General features: G+C 35.9%; 1 protein-coding gene across 3 annotated transcripts in view; it reads right to left on the bottom strand.

Annotated features, from left to right (window-relative positions):
* The window catches only part of LOC122823996 (cadherin-7-like), a 133,977-nt gene that overhangs the window by 79,551 nt on the left and 36,312 nt on the right, over positions 1-18,114 (bottom strand). For all 3 annotated transcript variants that reach the window (XM_044104132.1, XM_044104131.1, XM_044104133.1), the window contains one exon: positions 64-358. In XM_044104132.1, the coding sequence (XP_043960067.1) occupies positions 64-358 (295 nt within the window). The remainder of the gene's footprint in view (positions 1-63; positions 359-18,114) is intronic.

Below are 18,114 nucleotides of genomic sequence, written 5' to 3'. Positions count from 1 at the left end.
TGATCCGAGAGTTGAAAGAGAAACTCATCCAATCATGTTTACAATAAAAAAAGGGAGGCTTACCTAAAGGTGACATCTCTGGCACCCCTGCCAGGTACGGCCCGTCCAGGAACTTTGGTTCATTGTCATTGATGTCCTGAACCTTGACCACAAACTCAGACCTTGGCTCGACAGGTAAGTTGGTTATCCGGTCAATGGCTTGAGCTTGGAGGGTGTAGTAAGCCTGGGCCTCCCGATCGAGGCGTTTCGTGGCATGGATGTCTCCAGTGTTCTCGTCGATAGTGAAGATAGAGGTGGCCCCTTCGCCAGACAACACATACTTCACCTTGCCATCTCCTTTATCCACATCAGAGTGCAGCTGTTAAAAGATAAGAACAAGGAACTGTCATATAAGGTACTTAATGATCTATTGGAGCAAAATTTCTTTAATATTTTAGTCGAAAAGCTTGGCTTAATAAAGGATGACTTCAGGGCTTCTGTCCCACAGGATCCTCACTAAAGCAATGATTAAATTATGATTACACCAGTGAGAGTGATACCTCATATAACCTATTCAGAGATAACAAGCCAAGTTCATTGATTTAACTGCATTATAGTTTAAAGTGTGTCGTGTTTCTGCACATTTTATGATTTTCCCATAGATTAGCACATTTGTGTATCAAATGCAATTTTGAGGTCAAGCCTAATGAAGTATTTAATATTCAAACAATGGCATTTGCTCATTTGTAAATGTGTACAGATAACACAATACCTGGTGTTTGTAGAAGACATTCAAATCAGATCAGGAGAATAATTATGCATTAATCATTTTATTAAAAAAACACATTTGTTCTCAAGAACTAAATGCTGACACTCAATGCAATATAAGTATGCAATGGTCATTACTAAAGAAAAAATCGTCATAAAGTCAAACAAAATCACATGATAGACATCAAAACCTATTGTAATTAATTAAACCGAGGTAATGCACATTGTTTTGCATTTTCTTTTACTTTAAAGAAAAGACATCAAATATAAATATAGAGATACATTTTTGTATAAATAATCTCTGAAAAGCCTAGGTCTTTTGGGTTTCTGCAACCTGGCCCAAGGTTAATATATTTAAGGAAATCCTGAACTTAAAGTTAATGAAGCCCGGTATCAGTGCACCACATAGACATTCATTACATCATTGGACAATAGTTTCTCCATAAATCTTAATAAGCTAAGGTGCAGTTAGAGATTTGGAGTGATTTGCCATGACATACTTTGAAAAAGTTTGCATACCATCATGTTCAAAGTACCTTACAGGGATTTTATATGACAGATTAACACAAACAATCAGAATTAGAATCAGCTTTACTGGCCAGGATTGCATTTGCAACAAGGAATTTAGCCTTAGTTTCCAAGTGATAACAGCATATATACAAAAAAGAATCAATACATAAACGTTATAGGACATAAATGTAGGGAAAAGGTATGATTTGTGCATGTATTTGTAACCATTTTTATTAATAAATTATTATGTTTAATTTCCATAAAATAAGTGTAAAGTTCCAAATGACATTTTCTTTGGCAAATCTGTAAATGTGCTGTTCTGATATCCTATATCCTGATGAAGGATTTCTTTCCTGATATTCTTACAGGCTTACCACTTTGTTTATTTCAACAGTCCATAAAGTGACATATTTTATGCTTGACATGTTAAGTCCAGATGTTTCTCCACTTCCTTCAGTATTTTTTTTTTCTTGCCTTTGAATATCCTCTCGTTCCAGGTTGTGTTGTACAGCAAAGGCTGAGACAGCTACTCCAGGTTGAACTGGATCACCCTTGAAGCGCTTCACATTCTCACAAATGCCACTAACCTTCACATATTTTCTTCTGCCGCGCTCTTTTTGAACTGCTTCCATGAAATCTTTTCAAAGTTTCATGTTTGTGGAACTTCTTGATAACATTTCAAACTTTTCAGAGACCACATTTTGAGGTCTTTGGCAGCGCAGCCTTGCGTATTCTATTCTGTGAAAATGTTTTTTATTTTCTTTTTCATCCACTCTGGAAAACTTGCAGCTGCCCACTAAACATAATCCCCTGAAAATGAGCGCAGGACTGATTTGTTTGTCTTTAAGTTTGGTTTAGGAATCTAGTCTTTTTTTTTTTTCTTTCTTTTTTTTTTAAATCAAGAGGACAACAAGTGATCTATATTTCCCTACATAAAAACTATATATATATATTCTAAGAAAAAAAAGATTCAACTGCATTATTTTCTGAAGTCCTTCTTTTACAGCTGCAGCAGCAGAGTGTAAGTGTGAAAGAAACAAGAAGCAAGTTATGGGCATCACAAAGATTTGTTTCTTCCTAGAAAAAAATAATCAGAACTGCTGTGTCTTAGCACATATTTAACAATGTATGTGGGTGCAGAAGGACTAATTTGTTACGCCATTCATTAAAAGATTGGCACAAGTTTTCTGTTAACAAAAATTAATTGCAATATTTATATAATGATGTCACAAGTAGAAAGGTTAAATTTCCTTATTTATAGAACTGGCACTGTAATGATAGTCTAAATGAATAAAACAAAAAACATCAAAACGCTGCACTCCACACCCTTGATCCCAAAGTATATGTGCTATTCAAAATAAAAGCTCCTCAACAAACAACTCACATCCTTCAAAGACTTGTCAGAGCTCAATTTTCCACGACGTCCTCTTGACTTGCATACTTCTGGAACTACGCAATGTGTTTTTAATACACTAGATTACATTGAAAGATGGGAAACCGAGGTGAAGCAACTTGAGAGCCCAAAATATCATTCTTATGAAAGTAATGCCGTGTTAAAACTTTACTACAAGCATTATGTCTGTTCAGCGATGAATTGTATAATGGCTACCAAAGAAAATAATCCAACCATTTAAACAACTAATGTCAGTATCTAAGACGTGTTGCACAGCATGCACAGAATGGCCAAAAAGTAGAAAAATACTTCTAAATATAAATACTACTGTGAATGTTAGGCTTTAGTGGTAAGAATTCAGTGTTTACTTTCTTTCTTTGTTTTTTATTTTTTAATAAACCTCATTAGAAATGTCATTAATGTATAAGTTTGTATTAAAACAGACTATATTAGAAACCACACCTAAAATCTGAAGACATATCTTTAAAACTGTCTAATATGTTTAAAAAATACATTGGAATAATTTGTTGGTGTCTACCGCCCAGGTGATCAACATATAACACAACTCAAGGTTCACTTTGCCTCAGGTAAGGTCAGTGTTCAGGATTCTACAATAAGAAAGAGACAGCAAAAAATTGCACCCACTGGAGAGTACCAAGACAAAGATCACTGCTGACAAAAGAAGAACATAAAGGCTTTTCTCACATTTTCCAAAAGAAAAAAAAAACTGAGGATAGCAAAAATGTTTAGGAAAATGTTCCAGGCAGCCGACGAGACAAAACAATAAATTTTTTAGAAGATGTGCATCCTGTTACCTTTGGCATAAAATGACTGCAGCATATCAGAAAGAGACCATCACCTTCCATACCAACAATCTAACATGGACGTAGCACAGTGATGGGCTGTTGCTTAGTTAATACAACCATTAATTCTGCAATTCTGCAACATCCAGGCAATCTGCAATTCTGCAGTATATAAGGCCAGGTTAGTTGGGACCATTATTAACTATTTCTAAATCAAATTCTTATCTGCAGTCTGCATTTTGTATTTACTCTGGATATGTTTCTCTAGTCTCAAAATCAGTTTGATGATTTGAGACTTCAAAGTGTGACAAAAGCAAAAACAGAAAAGGAAGAAATATTTTTTTCACAGTTCTGTATCAAATTTAACAACTTCATACATAACACTACTTGTGATAATACTTTTCACTTTGCTGCACCATGTTTACTCTGCTGTGAAGTTAATAAAAAAATTGTTCTTCTAACAGATGAAATCCTAGAGCATTTCAGGTCTTTAAAGTTGACATGGACTCCCGTTTTCAAATCATGACTATGACAAAATAATCCTTGAAAAACTCTGAAGAAAGAAATAGAAACCATGATGACACAAACAAACCTTGAATAATCATAGTTGAAGTCAAAATGTTTGATGGACCGTTTTCTTTTTATTTACACATGAAGTGAAGGAAGCGTTTGGAGTTCAAAGATGAGCAGGCAGATTCTCTTTAGCTGTCAGCTCACTGCAAAGTGTCAATGTCTCTTTTTATAACCACAAACTGAAAAATGACCATCCAGACAATCCACAGCACGCATTTCGGGGGCATGTTTTTTCTGATTTTTTTGACATTTTGTTTTACTTTGATCAAATAAAGTTTCCACTTAGGCTTCCTAAACATATTTTGTCGGGCTGTAGTTCTCCGGCTAATTTCTACACAAGCAGGCTGCAAATAAAAGCCTCCAGGAATCAGTAAATGGCAATGTAGAACAATATCACTGAAACTGGGCAATAATTATCCACTATCCAGTGATTCATGTTACTATTGAGAGCATAACAACATAATTAAAATTTACCAAATGACCAGTGTTTCACAAGTCTCCTATTTATAATGTTTTTCATTCAAGTAAAATTGACTGCAACAAAAGCTGCAGATTTCCAGTCCAGCCTACACTGAACATATTAATGTCCCAGTTGAGGCTCTATTGTTAAGATTCACAAACACTTCTCTTCAGCTGTACCTTGAGATTTAGTGACTGAAAAGAACAGAATAGGTAATAATTCCCTGCCCTTGCAAATAAATTGGCTTATTTTATCCAAAGTTCTTACCTTGGCTCAGATACATTCATGCAGTTCAAAAATTCAACAAAACTTTATCTTATGATCAATCTCAAGAAAATGGACGCCTATAGCAAACATAAAAAAAGGACAGAGACATATAGGAATAAAGGTTATCTAATTCAACATCGAAGCATGACAAAAGAGATTAAAAGAGGAACTATTTCTATGAAAAGACTGAAGAGTGATGCTTAAGAAAATGCATGGTATAGGTTGGTTGTAAAATAAAAAGTTCTTAAAACTTTATAGAACTATGCTGAATTGTTTTAAATTTTATTTAGAACTCCTTTTTGCCATTTGGCCTTTATAAATCTAAGTAAACAAATAATACGTGCAAGACTACTTTCTCTGGTCACTTTCATTCTCTGTCTACATCATATTGTTGTTTCCATTGCATCTGGAGATTTAAAAACATTCTGCTAAAAATATGTCAAGAACAGGAAACTCTAAGCTTTTTTGTTTTTTGCAGGTCTGGGGGGAAAAAACAACTCTGTTCTTGCCATATAGATCTTAAGTAAACAAAGAGAAAAAATAAGGAAACAATTGACTTGCTGGCCTATACTAAAGTGTGCAGAGTTGAATGAGTGGACAATATAAAAATGAAATCCCTCAGCATACAAGGTCATGTGCTGAATGAGAAAGATTCTCTAATAACAAATTTAGCACAGATACAAAGATTAGATATGTGATCTGAATTGGTTTGACTAAATGTCAAGTCCATATCTGACACAGACCATCATAACATATTGATTGATGGCACAACAGTTTATGTTATCATGAGTAAATATTCCTTTTCGTCACAGAGCTCCAGAGCTTCCGATAAATACTGGAAAGCTGTGGCTCTGAGTCAGCCTGCCACCTCATCGAACTCTTAAACAAAGTTCGATCCGAGAGCAAGAACTCTTCACTTTTTCAATCTCTAACTTGGTCAGGATCTTTTAATGAAAGGAGACAGGACAAAGCATGTCTGCCTTCCTCTTCAGTTGCCTTGTGGTTTGGCAAGACTTACTTTTTCTCACTGTAATTGAGCTGGAGCTAAGGAGGACAAAAAAGCTATTGTTTTACTCCATTCAGCAAAAAAATTGTTCTTAAAAATCTATTGAAGGCATTCAATACCGCTCCTCCTCTTGAATCATAGCATGCACAAAATGTCTGCTGCAGTTTTTAATTAGTCACTCGCTTCACTCATTGTTTTCTGTGTAGAGTAACATCAGAAAATGCCTATTGGACAACATTTTATTTTTATTACCCTGTACTCGCGCAATGATATTGGCGAAAGTCTTCTTTCAATTTATCTGTAAATGTCAACATCTCATTATGGGATAAATAACAACGTTATTTCAGGTTGTAAGTCGGTGCTCCAGGGGAGGAGAATGATTAGGTCAATATTATTTTGGTGGCACTGACAGACTACATGCTGTACAGAGGATACAACACCAAAGGTCTTTTATTAATGGAATCCATCAGCTCCCTGATAGATGCTGCACTGAGGGGCCACAATGATTGCACTGGCTGTGTCCTCATGCTTTAGCACGTACACATATATACGTGGCCTCTCTTATACGGAGCCCGCCATGTTTATTCACCATCTCCTGCTGTCGGGAGCAAAGCCGAGGTAAATTGTCTGTCTTGGAGAGAGTCAACATTTAATCTGGAGGAAGCCATCCGTGGCAGTTTGTTTCCAGTGAATGCCACAGACAAGAAGGACAAAGCGGACCAGGTCAGCAGGTCAAACACACCATGTGGTCTTTTCAGTGAACTGTTTGGCTTGCTGTGTCTCTAACTTTCCCATCGGTGGTAAAAGCCTCTCAAAAAGAAAGGCTACTTGCTTCACCTCGCCACATCTCGTCGCTACTAAAAGCTGCATGAGATATGTACAGGCGGGGGGTTCTTATTAAGAATAAGACCCGAATAAATGATTTTATCTCTCTGCCTCATTTGAAAATACCAGCTTCTCACTTTAAGGTGCTATTTGGAGACTCAGTTCTTATTACTTTCATGAAGCTGCTTCACTTGCAAAAAATTAAAAATCAAAAAATAAAATCATAATAGTAGCTTAGTGATTCTTCCCTCTTTGGTTCCCTGAGGGCAAGCTGTAACACAGCACGGAGCACAGCGCTGCTTGGTGGTGTAGCTCAAAGGCACCCCGGGGAATTGCGAGGCGGGGTGGGATCTAAACACAGAGTCTTCTGAAATCAGTCCTGACACTTATCATCACTTTGTGTGCTGGCACTTCTCCGGGGACCAGCCTGTTAACTTCTGAATTTGCTAGTGCACCGCGCGGCGACGGAGAAGGCAGGTCAGAAAGCATGAAAGAACCAGTAACAACCCAAAGATTCAGAGTATTTAAACAGGAATTTCTGCTTGATGAGATCAAACATTTGAATTGTTGATTTTCACCATCAGGTACATGAAGAAAACAAATGCATGAAGGTGCAAAAGTGGCTCTTTCTTGCTGAATGTGCAAAGTACCAAAAGGAAAAAAAAAAAACATATATCCCTGTTAGAAGTTCAAATAAGTAAAGATACACAAGGAGCGAGACAGATGTTTCAAGGTTGCTGAACAAAGTTTTTTTAGGAGAATAAAATGCTGTGCACTCGGCGAAGCCTCCACGCCTCAAAATGGACACGATAGCACAAGTATTACTCAGTCTGCAGCAGAGAAACAGCTTTCCCCTCCACTACCTAAGAGCCATCAATAAAGAACTACTCTCAGATTTTTCACAAAGGAGTTCAAATAGAAACATGCATCAAGAATTCGACAAACATGGTAGGGCAATAACGAGGGGCCCTCCACACTAATTGGCGCCTGTGTTTAGTGAACACAAACATCAGATATGACCTTTCACACACATTTAACATTTCCAGTGCTCTGAAAGCTGGCGTCACTTCCATGAAACAACTTGACAGTACCTGAAAATAGTATGTTCCCCGTTTCTCAGATCACAAATGAGTTAAGTACTAGTTATTAGGTCAACTTCATTGATGAAACCAAGGCCTGATTAGTGCCTGATGACATAAATGGTGCCCATTTGACAACATAAAGTAGCCCAAACATCCCAAAACACAATGCATTATGCTTCTTCTTAAAAAATGGAGAAAACAGAACTGTTGTTAGCCTCCACAGACTTGGCCACTTACCCAAGATTACTCTCTCAAGAAAAAAAACCAACATAATAATAATGACATATTTAATTGCAATTAAAATGGGGTTAAGGTTTACAACAAAGAGGACAATGCTAAAATGGTTTTAGGCCAAATGTTACAGAATTAGGTTACATGACGATGTCACAATTTGCACGGTAATAAAAGATAGCACCAACTTCGACAGCTAATCAAAAAACAAAAGATATGGAAGAAACATGCAGAGAGCTAAATCTTAAAAAATGATTCTAGGAAAAATTGATTTACTGTGAGATCATTCTGAGTGTAAATTATAGACTAAACAATAACGTGTCAAAAATTTTAACTTCTTGAGTGCTTAACATTATTGCGTCCAACTGTACAGCAAGTACAACTAAAACATATAAAAAAATCTAATGAAACCAAGCATTAGACAGAATAAAAGGGTCACTCCACCACAAAAAAAGAGCTACATTTGCAGAAGGAGCAGCTGTCAGTGACATCGGCTCCAGACATGCTTGGTTTTTCATCTATTCACTTGGCCATGTTCTGGTGAGTAGCCATGGAGCTGTGCTTTGAGAGCGAGGCTCACTGGCTCTTTCATTTCCAACTGGGAGGTGGGGAATTAGTAATAATTATAGGGAGACTGTGGGTTTTCACTAAGCAGAGCACAGTTGCATGGGATTTGTACACATTGTCGCATATTTCCCCTAAAAAGAATAAATGTGTTTCACTTGCATACTTATGTTTGTACGTTTTTTAGGATTTAAATTTTTATTTAACACTTTTTGATTCTGCCAGCTTATATATCCTGTAGTTTCAATAAAGCAGGAAAAAATATTTCAGGTGTCAGGTCGAATCAGTCACATTTGTGTATGCACCAGTTTTTACGACAGCAGACTTATGTGGATGCTGTAATTTTCTGACAGGTATGCCAGAAGAAATTGTGCTTTCTTTTATTTATTTGTCTCTTGTCATTATCAGAGACAACTGAAGCATCTGTGGAGAGAATTTCTGAGTAATTTTTTTTGTGCAGGGGGTAAAAGGTGAAGTTGGATATGGAGTGAAGAAGGAAATTGTGTGTTACATCCAGTTTTAGGGAATATTTTAGATATTCTGTCCTTTAAAGATCTCACAATCAGGGAAATGAAAACTGACTGGACCATTTCATGAATGTGTTCTGATCTAAGCCATCTCACTCTCCTAAGGAGGTCTGAAATCTGTAGTTTTAACGTGACAAAATATAAACAATAAAGAAAATGTGGAAACCTTTGCAAGTGCCACTTCATCATATTACTGTAACCAATACTGTAATAGCAGAACTTTTATTGGCTTTCTCTTGAGGGACATTGAAACATAAAACAAACAAAATAAACCAACATTCAACAATCAGAAAAGTCAAGTATTAGCACGCAAAAGACTTAAGATAAGTTTGAGAGCAAGTTCTAAACAGTGTAGTTCAACATTCAGTTTATTCTCAAGTAAAAAATATTTTAGACAGATAAAACATTTGCAAGGGAGGAAGATCCAGTGAGGTCACCCTGACTTCAGGTCAGGAAACATTTGGGGAAAAACAGAAGGACTGAAGGTGTTCAGCTTCTTTCAAGTAAGATGACTGGAGCATTGCACTCCGTTTCCAAACCCATCCATGTCTGTGTTGTGCAGAGGTAAAATAGCTCTGCAATGCAACAAGATGAATCCCATGTAAGGTCGACCACTGCCACACAGGTGAAGTTGAAATGTTTTAAATTTGGGCTTAGCTCTCTGTAATTACTCTTCGTGATCTGAATGAATGAGCTTGTGCATTTGTTTGTTTTATCAATATTGAAGATATTCTAAATGAAATGTACTGTTCTTGTGAGTCAGAGTTTAACTCAAATATAAATATATTATTTGTTTGTTTCTTATTTTTTGCATTATTCCCTTCCCACAATTAATATTCTTTTAAAGAAGATGCCAGACATGCCAATCACTCTAATAAAGATGCTGTTCTGAAAAAAAATGTAATGACCTACCTACATAGGGTTTCACATCCTTTAATAAGTAAGTTAAGGCCATTTTGATTGAATAACTGCATTCATTTTTAAGTAGCCACCAATTTGACAATATTTTTCCAATATACATCGCACAGATTTACCAAATCTATAAAATGGTTACCTAATACCACAGAAAACCTGTAAAATTTTGTTTCTGGGCTTTGGGTTGATCATTCCAAACCTGTAGCTTTCTTCTAGAGAGGTTATTGTATTGTTAATTTGGATGGATGTTCAGTATCACTGCAATTCAAACAAATGAAAGCTCTTATTTTTATTCTTTTTCAGACATCCAAAGATTTTTGAGAAATGTAACATTTTTCAAAATCAGTATGAAAAAGACAAAAATCTTGATTCTTGCCAATGAAAAGCAGTCCCCAATCATGATGCTACCATTGGCTAGTTTTGACACTTTTTGGAAACGTGGGCCAAAAGTTTTATTCTAGCAACATCAGACAGGATTGTTCTGGACCAAATGTATGAAGAATCCAGGGGATTGCTGAATACCTGAACTCAGCTGACAGTTGCTTTTTATTTCTTTGAACCATCTTTCATCATTTTCTGTCTTTTTTCTCAGTCTGACGTCTCCATTGCTTTCTTCTTGCCAGTCTAATATCAGACCCCGATTTGTGGATTGCTGAGACATGCTAATAGCGATCCCATTAAAAGAGTTGTAATTCTCTACAGCTTCTCCAGAGCCTTTGTCCTTTTTTTGTCTTTTTTTTTTTTGCCTCACCCATCTTCCAAACAACTCTTTTCAACTTTCCTGTCCCTACTGAAAGAAAGCAACCCAAACACAGATCAGAATATGACAAAAAAATATTCTTAAGATTGTTTTTTCAGGGAAAATGTCTTAAGGTGCATTTATACTTTTGTAAGGGACAGTAAATCTAGTTCATTTCCAAAATGTGCAAAATAAGAGCTGTAAATTGTTGATTTGATAAGAGCTTTAAGAAAGCTTTACAAAGAAGAGCAAATATTTGCTTTAGTTTTCTATCTGAAAACATCGAGAGATGAAAGAAATTCCCACAAGCAATTCTGAAAGGTTTCTTTAATGATTACGACAGCTGTTCTGCTAGACGTGAAAGAGAAAAAAAATGCACCTGAAATGTCAGTTGACATAGATCAGTAGGTGTGTCTGTACACTGGCAGAAAAAGCAGCTGAAATATAAACTAAAATAATTGAAGTGTCACTATATTGTCCTCAAAGGAGCTACATACTCTTTATGCTTAGGAGAAATTGTGTCTTCTGCAGCAAATTATTGATTAAAATGCTCCAATAGGGTGAGGGTTGCAACTAGTTCCAGTGCAAACAGATAGAGACATGTGTCACGACTTGACAGCAGACACAAAGCAAAGTGCAGACGGTTATTTTTAGAGGATAAATATGAAAATGCTGAAGGCGCCGTTTTCAGCAGGGATGAGACCGCTGTGTCTCTGAGGCGGCAGCTGTACACACGAGAGAATCGGCTTTTGGTGAAAGTCGAGAAAAATGATTTTCAGTATTGTGACTGCCATTCATTCGTTTTGTTTCCAACAGACAGCGACAGCTCATATCTGCACCTGCTGACTGAGTCATAACACCAGGGACATAATGGCTCTGTTGCCGTATGTGGAAATTGAATCGGGATTTTCTCCCACCTTAAAAGGTATGAGACGAGATCCCCCATGCAAAGAAAATCGCATGGAAATCCAATACCTCATTGAGGCAATTTTTGTTCTTTGTGTGAATGAGAAAAAAATAAAAATACTAATGTAGGTGCTAAATGTGTTTATTTATGAGTTGGCCACACTTTTCCGAAACACATTACAGTCCTCGTCTTTGGTGCAAAAGAACCTTCAACCAGGATCTGGCAGGAAATAATGTGCTCCTGCTTCAAGACAAAGAAACAAGCAGTTATAGTCCTAAATAGGTTTTCATAACACTGTTTAGACCTGTTTTTTTTTAAGAGTCCTACTGCAGTTCATGGGAAGTTTTTATTTGTAATATTTGCAAGTAAAAATAATAATTAAAAAAAATGTAAAAAGGATCTGGATGAAAATTCAGGTTCTGTGCAGTAGCTTTTTTTTATTAAAGATGGGGTTGTTACTGGCTTTACCATAAATGATGGTTCTGAAATGTTCAAAACCTTCTAAATTATTCTTTTGCCTGTTGTTTTAATTGACCATAATATGAAATGTGTAATTTAAAAATGATAATACTTTACCAGAAAAAAAAAATACATATAATTGTTGCATATCTTGAGTGTGAAATCAATTTTCAGGTTAAAATTACACACACTGGCTCTACACATCTTCTCTGATAAGTAATTAAATTACTTATCAAGTAAGTTCTGAAATAATTTTCAAGTTGATGATTTTCTTAGTAGTTACAACTGAGTGCAGCTGATTGCTTCTATGTGTGAAAATAAGAAAAGTACCAATTTGTTTAATGGCTAGAGCGTTGCAAAGCTAAAAGATTAACAGAAAAACCTAGCAAATATTTGTAGTCTGAAAGGTCATCCCACACAAAGAGATCTATTTTAGAAGTAAAAGGCTGAACAAAACAGATACATTTTAAAAAAATAACAGAGAAGTCACATAAACAAAGATTCAATCCATTAAACCAACAACGTGCCAATTTTCCTTGCACTGGAGGATGGTGGAACATCAAGGTCAATAATTTTTGCTTTGTATTTCATTTGTTCAATTGTCTTGCACATAGATTATGAATTATAAATTAATTTGCATTGCCTTACTGGTCAGGAAGGAAGTTTTACAACAATGGAAAAGGAGTAGCTGGCTACTAGAAAGACTTTTTCAAAATGCACTTTATGAGTTTGCACACATAAAGTGCTTTAAAGGAATAGTTTTTATAAGATTCTGAAATTTAATATATGATCAACTCAAACTGAATTCATGGTTAAGATTTCCATTTGGAACATGGATGGATTGACGGATGGAACTTGTATACACTACAGTAGGATATGGTTCTGAAAATCCAAATATTGTTCAATATTGTTTCTTACTTAAATAAAAGTCCATGCTTTTCCACATTTTTCATTAACTGTCTTTCATTATGCAGTTTCTTATGTTAGCATTAAAGTGGCAGTAATAGGGATTACTACCACTTTATGGTTTCTCAGGATTTGAGCAAATCTTTTTTCTTACCTTGTAGTCATTTCTGGAAAATCATTTTTAGCTTAAACCTGTGCACCTATTTTTTTGTTTGTTTAATAAATTCAACAATAAAACATTTGGTGACCAAAATCAGATGTTTTTCTTATCAACCTTGTCCCGGTGCTTTTCCTTCAACCTCTATTGGTCAGCAGCACCTTCCCATAATGATCCTTCCACAAATCCTGCTGTGTTTAAAATTTCCTCTGACCAGATCATAACACCACTCCTCATGTTCCACAAATGACCCAAATAAGCCATCAGCACAACCTCACAGTGATAGTTTTGAGCATACTGAAATCGTTTGGGAAACTAAATCTGGATGAGGCAAAATTGAGGATACTACCGGTACTGTGACCTAACACATCCCATTAGACCTCACCAAGAACCTGCAAAGCTAATTCAGTTTCTGGCAGATCTTTTATGCAGCAGCAGACTTTTCTTTGCCGTCACCAACACACTTAACTCTGTTGCTGAACCTTGAGATGCATTTTTCTTAAAAATGTGGAACGATTTAAAGGGGAATAAACCAGCTTTCAAAGATCCTTAAGATTTATTCTTGTGACGCATTGCTACAACTAGTTAATAATGACAAATGTAATGTCTTCATGTGTAAAACAATGCTTTTACTTACACCACCAATTACCCACCTCACTCCTACAGCCTTGAGTGAGTTGGTTTAGTCAGGAGTTGACAGTGGGTCAATAAAACTCTTGATCAAACCAAAATTTCTGTCATTATTTGCTGGTGGATAATTATTAAAGTGAAACAACCTTAACAGTAAACTAAGAGTAGATCAAATACCGGTAAATGACATGCGGGCGTTCCGCCGTAGGTTAGGGGGTTAAATGTTCTCAGCAAAATGGCTGCTCATTTTGGACCTGAACAAACCAAAGCTACTCAGATATTGGTGAGCTACAGTCTCCAACTCAGGCCTTCCCTACTCAGCTCCTCTAGACAGCAGCAGCAGTTAGCAAACACCTGGTGGAACTGTGCATCTGCTGAGCTTTTCTTACGGACTACGTCTCAATCCAACGCTATTAAGACCACATATGAATGGCATAATTGAGAAATGTGATGACCTGAAGAAAGAGCAGGTCAAACTTCTTTAATGTTTCATATATACAACATTTTTTATAGCAATTGATGGTAACCATTACTTGATTGTGCTATAAAATGCCACTATTTGGCTTGAAAATAGATATTGCTGCCACTTTATGGGTTTCTGAGAGTTTTTCTCTTTGTCTGCTTTAACCTGTTTTAATCAAAATGATGGGAAAAAACTGGTTGACAGGAGTAGGGATCCTTTTCAAAGCGTTAAACAGAAAAAAAATGAAACCTCTCTCTCATCAAATAAAACCTCCTTGGATGTTTTTGTCTTGCTTTTGTGTGCAAGTGAAGAAAAGCCACGTATGACAATCAAAAGAAATTTTATTTCCATATAAGGTGGCAACGGGAAGAAAGAAACCATTAAGGTATGGTGGACTGAGAGAGATGAGCAGGCTTTTCCACAAATAAGAAAAATAAATTATTCAAAAAAGGTATAAAGGCAAAAAAAACAACAAAACAAAAAACTCCTGTGTCTAAATGACAGAGAGAGACAAAACAGACGAGGTCGAAGCTTGTTCTGTTGTACCAGTGTGTTGTGTTACTGAGACATATTGAATCTTCAGTCATCATATTATCTAATTTCCCCAAGATCAACATCTGTTTTCATGGTACTGAGGATTATATTTATCTAAAATCACATGATCAAATTATACAATTTTACCCAATAGAAAAAAAAAATCTAAAAAACTAAGACTGTGAATTTTACGGTCTTAGGAAGCTGTCAAATACAGCATCTCATCCAATCGGTTACTTTAAAAGGATTTTTATCTGAACTGACCGATGGAACATGTACACAATCCGTAATTAAATCCCAGATTTTTAAAGAGCTGTCAGAGTAAAGTGTCTCCAGTAAAATTCAGACAAATTAGTTTAGGTAATATTGCTACAGGCATCTGAGTCAAACAATGACAGAGCCACATATATCAAGCAGGCATAAAGACCTAAATTCTACAGGTAAGGTCATCTGCAGGATATACAGTACAGTAGGGGAGGTTAAAGTGGGCTATAAATATAGCCTGGCCTGCTGTTCTCAACCTCCCCCAGCTTTCAGACTCTAGAGCTGCTCATCCTCTTCACTGACATGTTCTAATAAAAAAAAACCTAAAAAAAAAAAACCTCTGCCGGTAGATTATGCCATGCATGTTTTAGTTTCTACATTTAACAAGTAGAGACTTTGTCTATTTTAACATAACATTTGAAGTGCTTAGATGTAATCAATGTGCAATCACATTAGGATTTTGGTATCTCCTTCCAACCACAAAAACTTTAATGTGACAGTGAAGAAATATTAACTATCATAGCTAAATTCTGGCACAGGAGAAGGAAAAGTTGTGAGAATATAATTCAGGAATGAAAATCCAGAACATTCAAACGGCCACAAATGGCATCAGGGTCACACTTGAGACATCCCTGCTAAGAAATCTTATTTTTTTTGTCATTGTAAATCAACTTACAAAGCATATGATAAAAAAAATATATATATAAAATCTTTACTTTTGCGTGAACAAGTTTGTATAAACCTGTATCCCTCCAAGTTAAAATGAATCAATACCAATAGTTTTGTACAACTTTTCTCATGTCAGGAACTTGTGTAAACTTCACTGCGCTGTAGACTTTTACACACACAAATGTTTCCTCACATGTGTGTGTCACAGTTTCCTCAGGTCATGACTTCCATTTGGAATGGGAAGAAAAAAACAACAACTCTGCTTTACAAAGCTTGTTTTAAACAGATGAAAGGTTCTTCAACTTTTGAACTCTACCAACAAAAATAATATTTAGGTGGACTATTTCCACCTGACATGCATTTCTTTCAACTGAAAAGGACTAAATAGCTTGAAAAGAAGAACTGTATTTAAAAGATCTGCTTTCTGTGGATGCATCTCCTGGGTGCTGGTGGGAAGAGTCCTGGTGGTTTCTAATGGTCGGCACCTTAACAGCAATAAAATACATTATAGGTGTTTTGGGGTAGCTAGGGTCACTTGTGAGGTCACACGACACTCAGGAGAGTCGTCAGAGTCTTTGTTAATTAAACTATGAAGTGCTGACCGGCGGGGAAAGGATATTTACTCCTTTGGCTTTCGTCAGTGCAATCATTACTTTACCATCCAATACCTTTTCAAATATGAGACAGCTTTTGTTAGACTGATGACCACCTCATTTCCTTTAGAAACATTTTTCTAATTCCATACCCCATCAACTTTGACAAATGTTGTCCTATACAAGTATAATTAGGGCAGAATGAGACACCATGAAAAAGTGGTCGTACATATGGCTTGTGACCCACAATTTTATAAACATTATATGCGAATATGAATACCCAAGTGAGTCAAACTGGGTATTGTGCAAATTTCACCCTTTAGAAGGAGTAGCTAATGTCGTATTAATATGTAATTTTCCTGAGAATGCAAAGCAGGAAGACGTTTGTGTTCATGGACCTTTGGCTTTTTTTTTTTCTTTTTTTTTATCTGGACTGCTTGCAGGTGTATGATTTGAATAGTAATATGCTCAAATTCCAAATCCAAACACATTCTAGGTCTGAATGGTTGGAAAAAAGGTATAAAAATTATGATTGGTTTGAAGAATTATCTTAATATCCTTTACTTTTCATTTACTGTTATTCAATTTGTACCGTTTGTATTTTACCTTCACGCCCTGCCTTATGTAAAATATGCAATAAGTGCATTTTCTGTGTTTTTTTTAAATTATTATTATTTTATTATCAAAGTGGTTGCAGCGCTTAAACAGGGCTACATCCAGAGGCAGCTGTTTTCTGGTTTGATCAAGAAGATAGCCAGCTCTGAACCACTTCAATACATTAAAAATGTATTCTACAGTAAATTGTTGATCAGTTCTCAGTTGATTTCTTTGTAAACAATGTGCCAGTGACCAGGTTAGTGACATGAACTAGATTAATCTCCGTAATCTTGCAAACAGATTCTCTGACACTATAAGACTCATTTATTTGCAGTGTTTGAGCGCTCCAGCACTAGTTACAAGAGATGGCCTGATACACCGAGCTCACAAGACAAGATGATGCATGATGTCGGTATTCATGAGAACAAGACAATATTTTAAATTACATTTTTGGAAAACCTCAGAATCATATTTTTATTACTTTACAAGTAAATGTTTCAGACATTTTATACAGTAAATAGTTTGCATGTTTAAAAATATCAAACTGCGTTTTAGAAAACACTGCTTAGTTTTGAAATTTTTACGATCAGCGGAAGTTTTTATTCATTTGCTGCTTCAATGCAACTTGGAAACAACTCAACTATTTTCTTTACAACTTCAGAAAAGTCAGATGCTGACAGCAAAAAGATGAGGCTTTTCTAGACCGACTTCACTTTCACAAGAATCAGTGTTTAGCTGTAGCAAGATGCAATTTCATTCAATTATATATTTCCTATCTGTATAAAGAAAGCTATGTGTAAGACTGGGAATTTTTCAGCTTAAGACTTCTAACCTGATGTTTTATTTTGTTCTTTGTTACTTCATACAAAAAGTATAAGCGCTCAAATGTTTTATTTACCACAATGTTTTGAAAAATCATAATTCCTGCCTATCAGTACACACAAAGTTCTTCTTTCCATCACTAAATCATGTGATGAGAGAAGGTTGTACCTTCAGCATGATAAAAGAATAAACAGCAGTTTTCCGCACAGCAAGACAGCGTCACAACAGGGCCTAACTGTATATTATTACATACTAAAGGACTCAAACAGCAACTTTCCTACTTACTAATTTTTCTTACATTTACTCAAGATATACATGTCCCACTTCCATATAATGAAGTCAGACTGACTATGCTGGGGTAGTTATTCCATTTCTTCTCTCCAAAGCCTTCCATCTGGGTGCTTTTCTTCTCAGTATCTGCTGTATGTGCATATTTAATGGAACAGATTCAAAGCAAATCCAGTAGGTTTT

This window comes from Gambusia affinis, linkage group LG21 (genome assembly GCF_019740435.1).
Source record: "Gambusia affinis linkage group LG21, SWU_Gaff_1.0, whole genome shotgun sequence".
NCBI lineage: Eukaryota > Metazoa > Chordata > Actinopteri > Cyprinodontiformes > Poeciliidae > Gambusia > Gambusia affinis.
Note: the sequence above shows the minus strand (reverse complement) of the source record. Positions and strands in the feature narration are given on the sequence as shown.